Here is an 18,251-nt window from a genome sequence, read left to right as displayed (position 1 = left end):
CCCCAGCAGGACCTGGAACACAGGCAGGAAGGTTGACAATGTCCTGGAAAGCACTTGGGACAGGGCAGGACAGACGGCTCCTCATCAGCTGCCCGCAGCTGTCTGTCTATATGGATAATTCTGTATGGCCCATGAATATTGTTATAAATATCCAACTGGCCTTTGGCAAGGAAAGGAAAAAAAAAAGTCCCCATCTTGACGGAGGTTCACTCTGGGCAAAACACTTGGCCACCCTCCTTTAAACATGCCAAATGGAGGAACAGGGCGGATAAATAAGGATGAGACAGGTGCAGGTGGCTCACGCCTGTAATCCTAGCTACTTAGGAGGCTGAGATCTGAGGAATATGGTTCAAAGCCAGCCAGAGCAGGGAAGATCGTGACACTCCTATCTCATTAGCTAGCAAAAAGTCAGAAGTGGAGCTGTAGTTCAAGTGGTAGCACGCCATCCTTGAGTGGGAAAAGCCAAAGGACAGCACCCAGCTCCTGAGTTCAAGCCCTAGATACTGACACAAAAGCAAGCAAGCGAGGCTGGGCCGGAGGGAGGAAGGAGACAGGAGTGATGGAGGAAAGGAAGGAGGGAGGCGGGACAGAGCAGGAGAAGCAGGTGCTGTGGAACTAGTGGAGGAGGAGGCGGAGCTGGAGCCAAGTGCTGGAGGGGAGGGGCACTGGTCCACTGGGCTCCAGGCCCAAGTCTTGGGGTTCAGCAGTAGGCAGTTCCACATATCCCCCGCCCCGCCCCCGCCCCATGGCTCTGGGGCTTCCAGCAACATGTGGATGGCTAGAGGGCTTCCCTTTACCCTCAGAAGCCTCTTGAAGTTCTAGAAGGCAGACCTGTACAGGAAGAAAGGCTCATGAGCCAGCTGCAGTGGCTGAGAGCCCCCAAGGAACAATGCAGTCCCCCTTTCTGGGTCTAGATGGCGGGAGGGGCACACCACACTAGTCAAGCTCTCCAGGCTGGCAAGAGGTGAACAGAAGGCGTACTCTTCAGCGCAGTGGGCACTTCTGCGCTCTCTCTCTCTCTCTCTCTCTCTCTCTCTCTCTCTTTCTCTCATGAGTCCCTGCTAGGAGCTCCATTCTACTTCCCACCTCTCCGGACCCTACAAGGAGCTGAGCAGGTGCTGTCTGTCCCCAAACCAGAGGACAGGTTGTGACTTCCCTTAGCAAACAAGCAGGACCCCTGCCCCACAGACCCATGGGCAGCACCTCCATGGGGAGGTGGGTACAGACTGAGCCCCACGCCAGCGAGGCTGGGCCTGGATGTCTACTGAGGAGGGGCCGTGCTCAGGACCCTGTGCAGCCGTGTGAGGTCCTGGGTATTAGCTGAATAAGCGCCTCTTGAGCAGACACCGTGGGGAACGCATTTTTTTTAATGTCCTCATAAATACGATTTGAAGTATGACTCAGATAGTAATCAAATACCTGCCTTCCTGGGCACATGATAGGGACTTAGCTTGCCTACATGGATCGATTCCACGAAGACTTACTATGCAGCCTGTGTATTCAAGGCTGTCTTCCAGACAGCTGGGGGCGGGAAGCATCCCAGCCCAGGGACCTGGCAGCTGGAAGGCAGAGGCCTTACAGAGGAGGCCCAGAGGAGGGCTGTGGCCAGCGAGTTTCTAGACAGCGCATCTACTGGAATTCCTAGGTTGTTCTTCAGATCATCACATCCTGCTTTGGGACCTCCATAGTACGTCTAGGAACCAATGATGTGGCTTGGCTTGTCCCTTAGAGAGCTGGGCAAGGCATGGCCATGGCCAGGCCTCCTTTTCCTCCTCCTTAGACTCACACTGAAGTCCCAGGGCAGGGGCTGGGACAGCTCAGTATAGAGGGGGAAAAAAGAAGAAAGAGGACAGAAAGCGTGGAGATGACCTGCCTGTGGCTTCGGCCTCTCAGCTGCCCTCTGATCTCACCCACAGTAAATCATTTCCTGTGGGCAGAGATAAGTCTCAGACCCTCCTTGATCACTGGGATTTTATTTCCGCCCTCGGTGACATCACAGCTAAGGGCGGGGCCGGGAGGCCTGTTCCAACCACAGTCTCCAGCGCTCTCTGAGAGCTCTCTGGGCCTGCCTGATTCCTCACTCTCAAAGGAGAGAGGAGAAAACGAGTTATAAGAGTTAAAGATGTGGCCAGGCGCTGGTGGCTCACGCCTGTAATCCTACTCAGGAGGCTGAGCTCTGAGGATCTCGGTTCAAAAGCCAGCCCAGGAAGGGAAGTCGGAGAGACTCTTATCTCCCAGAAACCACTCAGAAAACCGGAAGTGGCACTATGGCTCAAGTGGTAGAGTGCTAGCCTTTGAGCTGAAGAGCTGAGGGACAGCGCCCAGGCCCAGAGTTCAAGCCCCACCATCGACAAAAAAACAAAAAACAAAAATACAAAAAAAAAAGTTAACAATGTGTTACTCCCAGTGTGTTGCGCATCAATGAACGTGGCCTTCACTCTGAGGTAAGTCTTTACCACTCAGGGCCTTGTACTTGCAAGGCAGGTGCTCTACCACTTGAGCCATACTTCCAACCCTTTCTACTTTTGTTATTTTTCAAATAGAGTCTCCCTTGGGCCTGGCCTGGACCACGATGTTCCTGTTTGTGCTTCCCACATGGTTAGATCGATCGCTCGGTGCCTGCTGCTGTGCCTAGCTTATTGGTCAAGATGGGATATCTGGTGAACGTTTTGCCTGGGCTGACCTAGAATCATGACCCCTCTCCCCCATCTCCACCTCCAAGTGGCTAGGATTACAGGCATAAGCTATTATACCTGCCTCTATGCCAAACTTTTAAAGTGTGGAAACCGAGGCACATGGAGCTCAGCAGCTCGCGCAGGGTTACACAGTGGTAAGTGGCAGAGCTGGTCCCACAGCATCAACCTTCAACCTGACTGAGTTACGCCTGGCCCAGTGCTTGGTGCAGAGGCTGTGGGTATGTCCCAAGAAACTGCCCACTGCCTCCTCAGGCCAGGTCTCTAGCTCAGCCTCCATTCTGTGGACTCCAGCTGCCCACATCCTTCCCTTCCTAAAGCCTGGTAGCCCCCCTGGCACCTTGGGCAGGGAACAGTGGAGAGTTTGCTCTGGAGGAGACCCCACAGGTGACCTGGGCCTCTAGGGACCCAAGGCCAAGCAGGACGTGGCCCTGCTGCACGGCGGGTCAGAGGCAGCGTGGGGTCCCGCAGCCCTTCCTCTGCTTCACATCCGGTGAAGCACAGGCCCACGGAGGGCGTCCCTGTCCCATGGGTTAAGTCCATGGCTCAAAGCAAGACTCAGATGACAGCAGGTAAGGAATTCCCCATTCTCCTCCCCAAGAGGCCTGGAAAGCGCTTCCACAACCGTCTTCCACCTCTAGCCAGGTAGGACTCCATCTCCCCAAGGACCCTTTGTTCACCAAGGTCAGCAGCTGGGGGAGAGCAGGAGACAGGTGTGGTCGCAGGACAGGAAAGGAAACCCCACGGAGGAAAAGAAAGGTGCCCTTCCCACCCCTACCTCCCACCTTTTAAAAGAATTCCTGGGAAATCATGAAGTGGATTCTTTGGGGATTAAGAACCTGGACTTTGGAGTTGGTTGGACCTGGGTTAAAACACCAGTCCTGCCACTTGCAGGCTGTGTGATTTTCAGAAATGCACTTGGCTTCTCTGGGTCTGTGTACTGAAAACAATAATTCATATGTGGAAGAGTTAACACAATACATGTAGGCAGCCAGGGCCTGTTTATTGGGCATGATACTGTTAATAGAATGTGTTGTGGCTCACAGGCAAGCATCTACACAGAGGGTCCTACATTCCTATAACCACCCAAACAAACCACACTGAACACGCGCCCCACACAGACCATTAGGAAGGCAGTACTCACCAGACACGGGGCCTGCTCTGCCCTCCCTCCTCACCAGGCCCTGAGGTGTGGGTCCCAGGTCCCTCCTGTCCCAGGCCAGGCTCCCAGGCTCCCCGCAGCCTGGGACGGGGACACTGGACAACCTGAACTCTCTGCCTGCCCTCCCCCGCTCCCAGGAAGCTAACCCCATTTCCACGGTCATCTCCAGGGCAGCCCCAAGCAGGGCCCCAAGTGCTGTCTGTCCTCCATCCCCAGGACAAAGGCCCAACAACCTGGCTTTCGTGCCAGCTGCGGTCGGGGAAACCCCTGCAGCCTGCAGAAACCCAGCTGACTTTGAAAAGGAACAGCAGCGCCAGCGGGGTGGCGGCCCCTCCCTGTGGGGGCAGGTGCTAAGTAACTCCATAAACCCCCAGCGCCCAGCAATTATGGCCATAAACAGAGCCCTGGAGGGCGCAGGGCCAGAGACCAGACCCTCAAAGGGCAGCCAGACCCGAGGGGGGGTCCCCTCCCACCTACTTCCCAGCAGGGAGACCAGCAGAGAGGGCCTCGCTGCCGTGGGCGTGGCACCCACCCGTGGCTGAGACAGCTCCTGCCACCCCCCACCCCTGACCCACCTCTGACTCTAAAGCCTCCAGGCCCAGCGGGCTCCTCTGGGGTTCAATCTGGCCATTCCCTGTGCCTAGTTCCACGGGACCAGGAACCAACCGTGCTGGCTCTGCACCCCTCAAATCTGAACGGGGGACAAAATAGCACTGGGCTACCACAGGCCTTCCTCCCACCCCGGTCCACCACCACCCTCCTCCCAGGAGGCCAGACGCGAGGGAAGGAGTTGCCATTTCCCTCCAGGCTGGGGAAACGGAGGCAGGCGAAAAGAAAACACCATCTCAGGCTACCCAGACCGCCATCCCCTTCTACTGCCTGTCCTGGGCCGGCCCGCGGGTCCCGCGGGGCGCCGGGCGCGGGCCGGGGCCTGGGCGCCCGGGTGGAGCCCGGAGCCCGGCCTCCGCTGCGATCTGACAGCATCGGCACCTGGCCGCCCCAGAGGAAACCGGAGCCCGGCCTCACTCAGCCCCCACGGCCCGGGAGGGTGCCAAGTCTGGGCCAGCGGAATCTGGGCCAGGGCGGGCGCGGGGGCCTGAGGCCACGTCCCCGAGGCCCGGTCCCCTTCCCTGCTCGCCCCAGCATCCCCCCGGGGCCGGGAGGTGAAGAAGCGGCGCTCCCCGCGGGGACCGCTGGGCCGCACGGCGGCGGGCTCGGGAAGGGCGTCGCGGCCGGGCCGGGCGCAGGGGCCCGGGGCCCAGCCGGCGCGGGCGCCGACGAGCCCCGCCCGGGCGCCCTCGCGCCCTCCCTCCGTCCCTCCCTCCCGCGGCGCGGGGCCGGGCGCCCGGGCGGCTGCGGCGAGAACCTGCTCGCGCAGCCCGGAGCCGCTCGGGGCGGCCGTGCGTGAAGCCAGGCCCCGCTCCGGGAAGGGTCGAGGGGCGGGCACGCGGGTGGCGTCGGCCGGGTCCCTCCGCGGAGGCGCCGAGCCGCCGAGCCGGGTACCCAGAAGGGGTGGGGGGAGAGGGGGGCGCCGGCCCGGGGTCGGGGCTGGACGGCCTCGCACTCGGGGGACGCGACGCGTGTTTTCCAGGGTTCGACACCCGCACGGGGCGGGGACGGGGCTCGGGGCTCGGGGACTCCGAGCGGAGGGTACGATCGGAGTTCGGGGTCTCCTGGGGTCGTGGAGTCACGCAAGGGAGGGGGGGGGAGAATCCCGGAGGGGGACCGTGGTCGGCGCAGGGGCGGCGGCTTCCAGAGGCCGGGAGGGAGGGAGGGGGGACAGGAAGGGAGGGCGGAGGGAGGGCGCCCCCCCAGCAGCCCGGCCCCCGGGGCGGGGCGCCGCCCGGCCCTCCCACTCCCCCGACCATCGCGGCCGGACCCCGCACACCTCCCCGGCCTCCGACCCCCGGCCCCGCCACGCCGGGCCCAGGCGCCCCACAAACTTTTCAAGTTCACCACCGCCCCCCCCCCGCCGCCGCCGCCCGTCCCCCCGACTCCCGGACCGGCCAGGCCCGAGCGCGCCCGGCCCCTCCCGCCCGGTTACATAAGGTCGCCGCGAAGCCGCCCCCGGCCCGGGCCGAGGGAGGGGCGCGGGGCTCCGGGCCCCGCCGGCAGCGCCGCTCCGCCCGGCCACGCGCCGCGCGCCCGCGGCTGGACGCGCTCGCCCCCGCCCTCGCCGGCCCGCACTCCCCCCCCACCTGTCCCGGGACCCAGGGGACGGAAGCGCGGGAGGGGGGAGCCTGGGGGGGGTCCCGGGCTCCCTGCTCGTCCCTGCCCCCCCGCCCCGGCTCGGCTCACCTCCGCCCTGAAGGTCAAGCTGTCCGCCGCCGGCGTCGGGAGGTTCCGGCAACTTGTCTCAAGTTGGGGTGCCCGACCCGCGAGCTGCGCTCGCCGCCCGCTCCCGGGCTCCTCGGGCTACGCGCCACCGGGGAGGCCCGCCCTCGTCTGCACTTCCCGCCGCCGTCCGCGTCGACGCGGCTCTCTGCGTCCCGCCCGTAGCAGCCGCCTCCGCTGTCACCGAGCCCCGCGCCCGGCACCCGGGCTCCGGCTGTCACTCAGCGCCCACTTCCCGCCGCGCCCGGCAGAGGGCAGCACCAGCCCCGCGGCCGACTCCGCCCCCACGGTCCGCCCCGCCTCCGCCAGCCTACCGCGGTACCCGCTGGGAAGCGTAGTCCGTACTTGAAGTCCCGCTAGGCACGCCGGGATTCGTAGTCCGGCTCTTCTGGCCAAGGTTTCCAGGAACTGGTCTTTGGACTTGGAACTTTTTTGTTCGCTTCTGTCTGTCCCTTTTTCAAATTTTCTTTCTCCTCTCGGTCACCGATGCTCCAAGCCTGGACCCCACTACGTTACATCTTGTGACCTGCCTGACCCCCAAGAAGGAGCCTATAGCAGGCTGTTTTGCTAGGAATCTGGGAAAGGTGTCCCAGATGGAGTGTGGTTGCCATAGAAATCCTCTTGGCAAACCCATTTCCCTCCGGCTTTGGAGTGGAGTGTGGGACCTGGCTGTTGCCCTTTTACCTCTACTCCTAGAAGAGGCAAGCCTGAGGTCAGCCAGGAGCCTGCCCCTGCCCCTAGGGGTCTCCATTTTCGTTCCCTCATCAGCTAGAACTTGCTAGGTCCCCCCACCACCACGTTGCTGGTCAGACTTTTTCTAATCTACTTTCGTGTCAACTTCTCTGTTGAGTCAAGGATGCTAAACCATCATTCTCTGCTTTCTTTCCTTTCCCCCTTTTCATCTTTTCTTCCTCCTCCTTCTTTCCTCCCTCTTTTCCTCATTTTTCTCTTCCTTCTCCACCTCCCTTTCTCTCCACCTGCTCCTCTCCTCCTCCTCCTCCATTTCCTCTTCCTCTCTATCTTTCCTTCTCTCCTCTTTATTTTCCTTTTCACACCATGTTAGTTCAGATTTCTGAGGGTTTTGCTAGGCAGCTTCTAGTGAAGACAGAATGAAGTCTACAGGGTCGGAGTAAGTGGGCTTAATTTCCATGTAACTCATGTAATTCTCCCTCATGTCCATATTTGAGGTCATACCTCCATCACATACTAGTCCTGGACATACATAGGAGTTTAGACAATAATACCATCAGTCTAAGCCTCACATCTGTAGCTCATGCCTGTTAAGTACCTACTCAGAAGCTGAGATCCAGAGAATCAATTGATGCTTGAACCTAGCCAGGGCAGAAAAGTTTGAGAGTCCATCTCCAAAATAACCAGCAAAAAGACAGGCTGGAGACATAGCTCAAGTGGTAGAGTGCCAGCCTAGCAAGCAAACTAAAGTAGTGGGAGGCCTTGAGTTCAAAGCACCAAAAATAAGAAAGCATAAAAAGTCTGTGTAACTCAGCCTTGGCTCATGGAAGTCCTTCTGGAAATAACTGGCAGCACCAACCTCCTGAAGGCCCCATATTGCAAGTGCACATAGGTATCTAGCATCCTCCAGAAAATTCCAGTCTAGGGGCTAGGAAGGGGGCTCAGTGGTAGAGCGCTTGCCTTGCATGCCTGAGGCCCTGGGTTCGATTCCTCAGCACCACATAAGCAAAAAGAAAAAAGCCGGAAGTGGCGCTGTGGCTTAAGTGGTAGACCGCTAGCCTTGAGCTGAAGAGCTGAGGGACAGCGCCCAGGCCCAGAGTTCAGCCCCACGACCAGACCCAAAAAAAAAAAAAGAAAAAGAAAGAAAGAAAATTCCAGTCTACTTACAGCTAAGGAAAGCGGCCCAGCTGTGGAAGTGCTTCAGCCCCTTCCCCTTCCCCCCCCTCCCCCCCCCCTCCCGCCACTGTGAGTGGACATGTATGAGGTCTTGAGTCAGTGGGGTGGGGTAGTTCCAGGGAGAATCAGTGAAGTGGATCAGCAGAGCATTTCTCATTGTTAAGGGTTGAACTCTTATCAGGTGCTGGTGGCTCACAACTGTAATCCTAAGTACTCAGGAGGCTGAGATCTGAGGATCACGGTTCATAGCCAACCCAGGCAGGAAAGTCCATGAGACTTATCTCCACTAAAAACTACCAAAACAACAGCAACAACAACAAAAGGCGTAGCTCAAGTGGTAGAGCACTATCCTTGAGCGCAAAAGCTCAAGGACAGCACCTAGGCCAAGAGTTCAAGCCCAGGACTGGTGGTGATGATGATGATGATGATGATGATGATGATGATGATGATGATGATGATGAGTTGGCCCCTTCACAAAGACATACACATAAGCAGGTGACTCGCGCCTGTAATCCTAACTACTCAAAAAGTAGAGATCTGAGGATCTTGATTCAAAGCCAGACCAGACAGGAAAGTCCTTGAGACTTGTCTCCAATTTACCACCAGGATATCAGATGTGGGAGCTGTGGCTCAAGTGGTAAAAGCAGCAAGCAGCCTGAGGTTCAGAGGTCAAACCCCAAACCCAGCCTCAGGCACTAATTCTCTGAGAATCTCAGTGACCCACCAGGACACCTTGGGACCACTCAAGTGGACAAAGAGGGAAATCTGCCCTGACTGTTATTCTCCCCTTCCCAGAGACCAGAACACCTTATAGCCCCCACCCCCAACACCTTCAAACCCAAACAAAAGGAATACACAACAAGCTGGCTAATGTGAAGATCTATTTATTATTAGAGAAAGTCCTGGATCCAGAGAAGGAGGACAGAGAGAATATTTCCTGGGATGGTGGTGGGAACTATGAGGAAGAAGGGTTCCCAGGGGTCCAGGCAGGAAGTCTAGATGGCAGTGGCAAAGCCCACTCTGTTGTTGGCCACATCGAAGATAGAATAGTAGGACCTGAGGAAGACATCTCCAAGGATCCAGAAGGGCTGTCCACTCTCTAAGGTGATGTCAATGGACTCGATTCCCACCATGCAGAAACCATCTTCCTGCTCAACAAAGAGGATTTTTTTTTGCTCACATGAGTTGGACACCACTCAGCCCTGACCCCTGGGTCAACAATTACACTCATTGGCCAGTTGGCCCACCAGAGCAGGGGATGATGGGAAAATTTCTCCAATTGATAATCCGGGCTCCAGCGGTCCTCTGCCCGTGGCAGGGCATTTCTCTTCTTACATGCTCCCCTCCAGCTCCCGATTTGCAGTCTGTTTGTTTCATCTTGGAACCAGACCAACTTGGATGCTAACTTTTGCTTTCTCCTCCATAGCCAAATGGCCTTAGGTCCATTATTCAACCTCTCTGATCCTCTAAGTTTATACTCGTAGGATACAAATGAGGGTCTCCCTCCTCAGATACTGTGACAATGAAGCACATTGCCTAGCCCTCATCAGCACTCAATAAGAGCCCAGTTCCTGTCTCCTCTAATAATGACAATAATCATGGATCATGGATGATGCTCTGGAGCAAATAAGTCAGTGTTGTGATTAACTGGGGCATAGCACAAGGCAAGGAGGCGGAGCCTTCCTGGTGATGCACCCATCTCTAATGCTCCAATCCTGGAGACTCCACCTACCAGGGCCAGGACTTACTTCAAGGATGTAGGCGGAAGGCTGCAGAGGAAACTCCACACCGTTGATGACGAACTTGAGGGTGGGCAGGCTCTCCACATTGTTACAGTTCACGAAATACTGCAGAGAGGAACAGAGCCCTCCTAAGCCTGCCACCTCAGGCCACAGGCCTAAACCCCTAACCTGCTTCTGTACGGGAGGGCTGAGCTTCAAGGGAAATCCTATGCAAATTTCAATAGCATTCTACAGTGGACTCATAGTACCTAATAGACAGTATGGATTTGGGGGAGACCTAAAAATCTTCCCCACCCCAGCTTGAATTACTGCCCTCACTGCAAGTACCTTTATGTGTGTGAGTGTACGTGCATGTTGGGGATTGAACCCAGGGCCCTGCCTTATGCTAGGTAAGTGCTCTACTTCTTGAACAACATCCCTCGCTTGACTGGTGCTCTAGCCCTTGAGCCACAGCTCCACTTCTGGCTTTTTGCCATCAGAAGTCTCATAGACTTTTCTGCCCCAGCTGGCTTTGAACCTCAATCCTTATATCGCAGCCTCCTAAGTAGCTAGGATTTTACAGATGTGAGCCACAGTGCTGGCCTGCCACTATATTTTAAAACACATAAATGTATAGAAAAAGTAGCACCATTGGGCCCCCCCCCCAAAGTTAGCAGGAAGGGGTTCATTAGGCCAACATTTCACTGGGCTCAGACAGACAGGAGCTGGGTTTTTTGGTTTTTTTTGGGGGGGGATCCGGTCATGGGGCCTGAACTCTGGGCCTGGGCGCTGTCCCTCAGCTCTTCAGCTCAAGGCTAGCACTCTACCACTTGAGCCACAGTGCCACTTCCGGCTTTTTTCTTTTTGCCTATGTGATGCTGAGGAATCGAACCCAGGGCCTCAGGCATGCAAGGCAAGCGCTCTACCACTGAGCCACTTTCCCAGCCCCCTTTGCTTCACTTCCTAGTTATTTCACTCTAAGCCAAAAGGTCCAGAAGCTTTTAGTCCATTTCCCTGAGCAATTGTAGCTCAGAAGAAATTCCTGCCTAGCACTCTCCACCTCCGGGCCCCTCCCTCCGGCCAGGGCCCCGGGCTCCTGCTGGCCTCTTCCACCAATGCCTTGGGTCACTAGAGCCCTGGGGACCAAGAATTTAGATATTTGGAGTAATTCCCAAATGCCTCTGGGCCAGCCTGGGGGTGCGAGGGCTCTTGCCATACCCACCTGTCCATATGCGCTCTCCTGGGCTCCTATGACCTCCAAAAGGGTGCTCAGGTAATTCTTAGGGACGGCAAGCAGAGAGGTGCCTGTGTCCACGATGCCTTGACAGCCCTGAGAGCACCAGCCGGAGGCCTGGTCACCAACAAAGAACCTGAACGCAGGGGGACAAAATGGCAGCCTCAACCCTACGAGTTCAGCACCGCCGGGTGCGCTTCCCTGCCCCTGAGAAACAGCCACAGCGCAGACAGGTTCTTATCCTGGGCAAGGTGCAGCCCCTGCAGAGCTCAACCCAGTGAGTGCCCCTCAGACCATCCCAGCCCGCCCCCCCCCCCCCCAGCCCTCCAAGTAGCCATGGAATCCATTTCTAGAAAGTTCCGAGGAAGGCTGTAAAAATTCATCAAGCCAGGGCCACTGAGGATTGGTTTGTAAGGACCGAGATGCGCAGTGTCAGTATGTGTGTGGCCTGGGGTGCCCACTCCAGGCAGGGGCACGCCCCCAAGGTCCCCACATGGACTCACTCCTCAAGGGCGATCTGCCAGTAGAGCTCCCGGGTGACAGGGGCCCAGAAGATCTCTCCGGTGTACAAGCTCTCGTCCACACCTCCGAAGACGATCACTCCTCCATCCTCAGAACCCTCCTTGCTGTGGAGACAGAGGGAAGGCTGAGCCACAGAGAGGCGGCCCAGCCCTCGCAGAGGGAAACGCTCCTCCCTGGCTTCAACTGTGAAGTCTGAGCAGGGGCCTGTGTCCCCTCACATTGGGGCTCCCCAGGGACAGGCTGTGTCCCCCTCACACTGGGACCTTCTGTCTAGGCCTCCCAGAATGTCCCAGTTCCTCCAGCTCCCCCATAGAGCCAGCCTCTGGGGGAGCTGCTAGTCTGTGGGTCCCACCCCATGCCACACGGTGCTCTCCTCGTGACTCTGGTAGAACATGTCACCAGGAGCCCCACTCCAACCCAACTTGTCATGTTTCTGCTACAGGAGAGGGAAGGACTTCCCATGTCTGTTGCAGAAGCCTTCCCTGCAGGGAGCTGGGGTGCTGGGCTGGGAGACGTTTCCAGGGGTCACATGAAGAAGGAGTGTACACAGAGGCACAGCGCAAAGCCAAGGACATCAGCCACAGAGGATGACGCTGAATGTCAGGATGAAGGGGTAAAGCTGTGCCGGGTAGATGGGAGCCATCCCTGGAAGGTGGCTAACAAGAGCCTCCTTCTAGCGGCCTGCGGTGCCGTGCCGGCATATGCTTTCTGGAAGGCCTACACCTGTGCGGAGTCAATAGTGAGCCTAGACCGGAAGACTCCAGGACCGCTTAGAACAATAGATCAAAGCAGATGAAGCAATAGATTATAATACAAAAGAAGTACACAGGAGAAAATGGCAGTCAGAGCCGTGAGCTCACTGCTGTTAAGGGCGGGAGTCACCCCAAGAAGTTTGGAGAATCTGAGCTGCTGGGAGCAAAAGAATGCGAAGAGAATGCAGAGTAGACTGGGGGCAGACACCATGCTTGGGGTGGAGCCTAGGATCCAGAAGGATCTGGAGCCAGTGTGGCTGGAACCACAAGCCTGCTAAGGCTCCTCCAATCCTGAAAGCACTGAGCTTTCAAATTCCGGGGGGTGGGGATGGAGGGACGGGGGCCCTGGGATAAAAGGTGGGGAGCGGCAGGGAAGTTGCTCACCTGCCCAGGTAGACGCTGAAGAGGGCGTTGGAAAGGGCGCCTTCCTGCAGCATGCCCTGCAAGGCAGTGGTGGCCCCTCCGGCAGCCAGCCCAGGGTAGGCAAGGCCCATGATGCCATCGAACTTCGCATAGACAAAAGTGTAACCTGGCTCGTTCTCGCTCAGGCCGAACTCCTGGTTGGGCACCTGGATGCTCTGGAGCTGGAGGGAGGACAAGAAAGAGGAGGTGACAAGTCTGACTGCTACCGTCTCCCCAGGCTTTGGTCCAAAGAGAACCTCCTCACTTAGACTCCTCCCCCTTTCCACAGGTCTTGCAAGGGCTTTCTAGGCTGCCCTCCAATTGGTCTCCCCTAACTGTCAATCATAGCATCCCTACCCAATCCTCTCTCTCTTCTCCCAAGCTCTTGAACTCCTAAAGGGAAAGGGCCAGATCAGATTGGTTCATTATGATATCCCCAGTCCCCAGCAACGGAATGGCCCTCAGCAAGTATCAGAGCCATGCGTGGAGGAAACTCTAGTGTGCTGACTTCCTGTCCAGTATTCCTCACACTTCAGGGGCTGCCTCTCAGCCCCTCTCTGCCCCTCTCCACGCCCCCCCCCATCCTGGGGTGGGAAGAGATGCTCACAGTCAGAGTGTCATAGCCAAAGAAGCCAGTGAGGCTGCCGGTGCCGTACTGCAGGGAGAAGGTCTGTCCGTTGGTGGTGTAGGTGGAAGACTGGCCGGGGTTGAAGCGGGGGTGAGTGGCTGCAGAGGAGGTGGATAGAAGTCAGGCTGCCACGTGTAGGCCGGGTCTATCTGGCGCTTAGGCCTGCAGGGTTTCCTGCCTCCGTCTTTCCTTAAGCCTGTGCCCCCACCTGAGATGTCAGCTGTCTCGTCAGTCACAGAAGGATGGCAGAGCTGGGTGACCTGGACTCCTTCTCCATGTCCCAGGGGAGCCCTGGCCCACAGGCTAGTCAGTGACTACTCAATGAGGATGAACTGGGCCTCTAAGGCACACCTGTACTCCTAGCTACTCAGGAGGCTGAGATCTGAGGATCAAGGTTCAAAGCCAGCCCAGGTAAGAAAGTGTGAGACTCTAATTTCCAGTTAACCACCAAAAAAAAAAAAAAAAAAGTTGGAAATGGATCTATGGCTCAGTGGTAGAGCGCTAGTCTTGAGCATAAAAACTCAAAGACAGTGCCTAGGCACTGAGTTCAAGCCCCAGGACTAGCGCGCGCACACACACACACACACACACACACACACACACACACACACACCCCTCCAGCCTTCCTCTCATCCTCTGCCTCTGCCCCATCAAGAAGTTGATCTTCCCAGGGTCTTGAGGCAGCGTTGCGTGTGGCCAAGGAGGCACCCCCTTGGACTGAGATGTCAGGACTCCAAATCCCAAGGCTTTGGCAGGGAGCCAGATAACCTTCAGATATTCAGACAATGAGCACTGTCTTCCCAAACCACTACGGGTGGGGGGAGGGGGGAGAGGACACGTCAGTGTAACTCTTTCCTACCTCTTGGAGACTCTCAGTGAGAACTTCCTAAGTAGTAGAATGGAATAAAACGTCACAGAATTGAGTAGGATGGAAAGGAGTGGAAATGATCCACAGGAAAAGGAATGAGTTGATTAGAAGGGGTAGGGAGGAATAAGATGGAGATGGGCAAGCTAGGCTGGCACACGTCGAGGGGGACCGCTCAGCTCTAGGTCTATCTTCTTTCTTCCGGCTTGGGCATTCCATGTGACCATGCCTGTGCTTAATTCTCTCGTGAAGTGACAGTGCCCAGCATCTCTGGGGGGACACCAGCGCCCTGCTCTGCCCACCAACCCTCCTCGCCCAACCCCATACTCACTGCAGGCCTCGCTCTTGCAGTAGATAGAGGGCACCCACAGGTTGGAGGAGCCGGTGTCGAAAAGGACCAGGAAGTTCTGGGGTGGAGTCCCGATGCTGATCTCGCCAAAGTAAGCAGCCTGGGAGGTCACAGGGCAGGCTCTTAGCACCGGAAGGAGCTAGGAGCCTCTGGGCAGAGTGGCAAAAGGGACAGCCCCTGCTCTCCAGCCTGCACCATCAGCTGCACCCCAAGTCATCCTTCCTTCCATAGCCCTTCTGTCTGGACAAGCACAAAGTTCTCAGTGGGCTCCAACTGGCCACTGGTCAGTAGGAAATGGGCCCCACAGCCGGCTGGCAGGACTGGGAGAAGGCCTGGGCACAGGAGGGCTTTGGAAGCAGGGTCAGGGACAACCTGCGAGTGTCAGGACTCACGTTCATGTAGGCCATCGGCTCATAGAGCACGCTGAAGTCATCGAAGCTGTTGATGCGGTACTTCTGAGCGGGGTTGTACTTGTGAGTCTTCAGGAAGTCGTCCAGTAAGCCCTTGTCCTTCAGGGTCTCTCGGATTGTCTTACGTCTCTTCAGAGGGATTCTGTAGAGGGATGTGGGTGTCCGGCTCATGTCCTTTCCCAGTATCTCCCTGTGTCTCCCTGTCTCTGTCTCTGTGTGCCTCTCTCTGTCTCTCTTTGTGTGTGTCTCCCTCCCTCTCTCCATTTTTCTTCCCCTTTCTGCATGCTCTTAAACCTTATCCCAATGCTTGCCTCGAAGTTAAAAAAAAAAAAAATTAACCAGGCACCAGGTCATTCACACACCTGTAATCCCAGCTACTCAGGAGGCTAAGATCTGAAGATCAAAGTTTGAAGCTAGCTGGGGCAGAAAAATCTGCAAGACTCTATTTCCAATTAACTAGCAAAAAAGTTAGACTGGAGGTGTGGTTCAACTGGTAGAGTGCAAGCTGTAAGGAAAAATGCTGAGAAAGGGTGCAAGGCCCTGAGTTCAAGGCCCAGTACTGGCACACACACACACACACACACACACACAGACACACACACACACACACACACGAAGGAAAGAAGGAAGGAAGGAAGGAAGGATGGAAAGGAGGAAGGAAAGAAGGAAAGGAAGAAAAGGAAGGGAAAGGGAAGGAAAGGAACAGTTAACTTCTCTGACTCGTGCTGTCACCCCATCTTGCAGGTATTCATGCTGCTGTCCCTCCATTTTCAAATATCTCCAAAATTCCTTCCCAAGAAATGAGAGAGACTTCAGGCACCTCCCTTTATAGGCATCAGTGCATTTGTTAAAAAGATTTCAGAGAAGGCAAAGTTCACCCCAAAGAGAGTCTCCCTCGGGCATCAGCTGGTACTACAGTGCATGGGACAGTGAAGGGAGTCGCCATCTGCCCGTACTGTTAGCCATATGGACCAGAAGCCACCACCACGCTTCTCAGGTCGCCAGGCCCACAGGGAGTGGGAAGGTAGGAATCATGGCTGCCTATATCATCTCTTGGCTATCTTCCTCCCAGACCTGCTGGCAGCCATTGTCCAGGGTTCTCCATGGGGTCCACCCATGCCTTGTCCCAGGATTCAAAATTTCTGCTTCTCTTACCTCTCTCCCTGTCTTAATTTCCATTTGTTGGGACCTTATATTCTCCAGAAATTCTCTGCCACACCCCTTCACATGAGCTATGGAGCATGAGATTTGCTTCACACCTGTCTATCAAGTCTGCATGTTAGAAAACATTTTCGAGGGAAGCTAGCTCTTCCCTAAGATATTCCCATCATACCCTGGGGCTTTGTTTGAAGGAGCCCCATGGGTACCAATGTCTGTGAATACTCCACCCCACAGCTGAGCATGGTCTGTAACATATGTGCACACACCCATGTACTTCAAATCATCTCCAGATTATGTGTGGTATCTAATCCTTCAACTAAACTGTATTTTGTCTAATGACAGGGAAAACATCTACACAGGGGCAGTATATACACAGCTTCTTTCTGAATGAGTTGAATTCGCAGTTAGTTCAATTTATGGATGCAAAATTGCATGTGCCAATGGCTGACTCTACGCTCACAATGCAATGTGTGGAAGTGTGGCTGGCTGGCTCCATCCTCCTGTCCTGTGAGCCAATGCCACGTGTACCACCATGAGATTGCTCCTGGCAACTCACGGTACAGAGAGACTATCCAGTCACTGCTGCTTCTGCGAATACAGTTTTGGCATCTGCCAGTACCTTGTGGGGGGAGCTGTCTTTAGGGAATTTTTAGAAAGGATTACTTTCCTTTGGCTGGCATTTGAGCCACACTTCTAGATCTTTTGCTAGCTAATTGGAGATAAGTCTCATAGACTTTCCTGCCCAGGCTAACTTTGAACCACAGTCCTCAGCTTCTAGCCTTCTGAGTAGCTTGGGATTACAAGAGGAGCCCCTGGGGCCTGGCAAGATTGTTCCTTTCTATAGAAAAGCCACACTGGCCATCCAGGGCTGCCACGGCCATACTCACCCTAACTCTCCCTGTTTCAACTCCATCTTTTTTTTTTTCTTTTCTTTTCTTTATTGTGTCCGTTGTGGAGCCTGAATTCTGGGCCTGGCTCTGTCCCTCAGCTCTTCAGCTCAAGGCTAGCGCTCTACCACTTGAGCCAAAGTGCCACTTCCGGCTTTTTTTTCTGCTGATGTGGTGCTGAGGAATCGAACCCAGGGCCTCATGCATGCAAGGCAAGCGCTCTACCACTGCACCACCTTCCCAGCCCCACTCCATCTTTATCCCAGGAGGGGAAGGGACTGAGCTACACTGAAAGGCAACATCAGTTCTCTTCCCCCACCCCACCCCCCTGGAGAGTCCTGCAGAACACCCGCAGAGGAAACCTTCCTTTCCCCTCCCAGAAACTCCTCCCTAGTGACAGAGCAGCCCTGGGCCCCAGCTGGGCCTCGCAGGGCTCCAGGCTCCAACCTGGGACACCCAGTAGTGCCACCAGCCCGGCATCAGACTCACCTGACCAGAGTGGCCTCCAGCAGGGGGAGGCAAAGCAAAACCACCACCATCCACTTCATGATGCCAAGTTCCTTAGCTGCCCACAGAGGAGAAACCACTCGGAGTTCACCGGCACAGTGGAGTGAAGCCCTGAGTCCTCCATCTCCTTTTATAGCCCCAGGATCAAGGCCGGCCCCTGCGTCCCTGCCCTGAACAAGCATGACCCCCAAGCCAGGGTGTCCCTTGGGCGCCATGTATCAATGGTTTCTGTATGTTTTTCCCTCTGGAGCATGGCCACCACGGACTTTTCATCTTATTGACTTTTCAATTTAAGCAACAGAGGCCAGGAGGTACCAGTGATAAGAGAGAACAAACTTGCTTTAAGATGGAGTAGCAGAGATTACCTCTGTTTGGGCCAAGAACCTCAGGCATGATGTAGGTATTTTGGGGTGAGAGCCAGGAAGGAAAGAAAAAACAAAAAGAAGGTAGAGCCAGAGTGAGGGGCCTATAGACAAGATTTCTCAAGCTGAGTGTTAATGACATTGAGAATTAATAAGTATTTGTCCTGGGTACTGTGGGGTGTTTCACAGAATCCATAGCTGCTACCCACTAGATGCCCCTAGTGGCCCCCAGTTGGAACAACCAAAAATATCCCCTCAGGAGGCATAAATTCCTTGAGGACCTCTGGTCTGTAGGTGATGTGCTTTTAGAGGTTCAATCAAAGCCCTTGGGAGGTAGAGTTTGGGGTGTTTGGGGGACCCGAAAGTAGATTGGTGGTTAAAATCAAGGTGGGTTTT

General features: G+C 55.9%; 2 protein-coding genes across 5 annotated transcripts in view; both read right to left on the bottom strand.

The window, feature by feature from the left end:
- Window positions 1-6,397, bottom strand: part of Tfeb (transcription factor EB) — a 44,129-nt gene extending 37,732 nt beyond the window's left edge. For 2 of the 3 annotated variants that reach the window (XM_042671827.1, XM_042671832.1), the window contains exon 1: window positions 6,154-6,397. The gene's annotated coding sequence lies outside the window, so the exon portion shown is untranslated. Of the gene's footprint in view, window positions 1-3,837; window positions 3,859-6,153 lie in introns of those variants that run through there. The other variant, XM_042671830.1, reaches the window with a different exon arrangement.
- Pgc (progastricsin) lies at window positions 6,083-17,538 on the bottom strand. 2 transcript variants are annotated; one of them, XM_042671837.1, is made up of 10 exons: window positions 17,476-17,538; window positions 14,921-15,080; window positions 14,511-14,628; window positions 13,294-13,412; window positions 12,669-12,868; window positions 11,514-11,636; window positions 10,999-11,146; window positions 9,804-9,902; window positions 9,012-9,203; window positions 6,083-6,095 (listed from the first exon to the last, which is right to left on the bottom strand). In XM_042671837.1, exons 1-9 carry the CDS (start codon window positions 17,532-17,534, stop codon window positions 9,051-9,053), a joined length of 1,179 nt encoding a protein of 392 aa, XP_042527771.1. In that variant the 5' UTR covers window positions 17,535-17,538; the 3' UTR covers window positions 6,083-6,095; window positions 9,012-9,050. The 2 variants fall into 2 exon arrangements, with proteins under 2 accessions (XP_042527771.1, XP_042527770.1); XM_042671836.1 differs by lacking the exon at window positions 6,083-6,095 and having other exon boundaries at window positions 8,987-9,203.
- Window positions 17,539-18,251: the final 713 nt, after the last annotated feature.

This window comes from Dipodomys spectabilis, unplaced genomic scaffold, assembly GCF_019054845.1.
Source record: "Dipodomys spectabilis isolate Male_0828 unplaced genomic scaffold, ASM1905484v1 ptg000669l, whole genome shotgun sequence".
Taxonomy (NCBI): domain Eukaryota; kingdom Metazoa; phylum Chordata; class Mammalia; order Rodentia; family Heteromyidae; genus Dipodomys; species Dipodomys spectabilis.
Note: the sequence above shows the minus strand (reverse complement) of the source record. Positions and strands in the feature narration are given on the sequence as shown.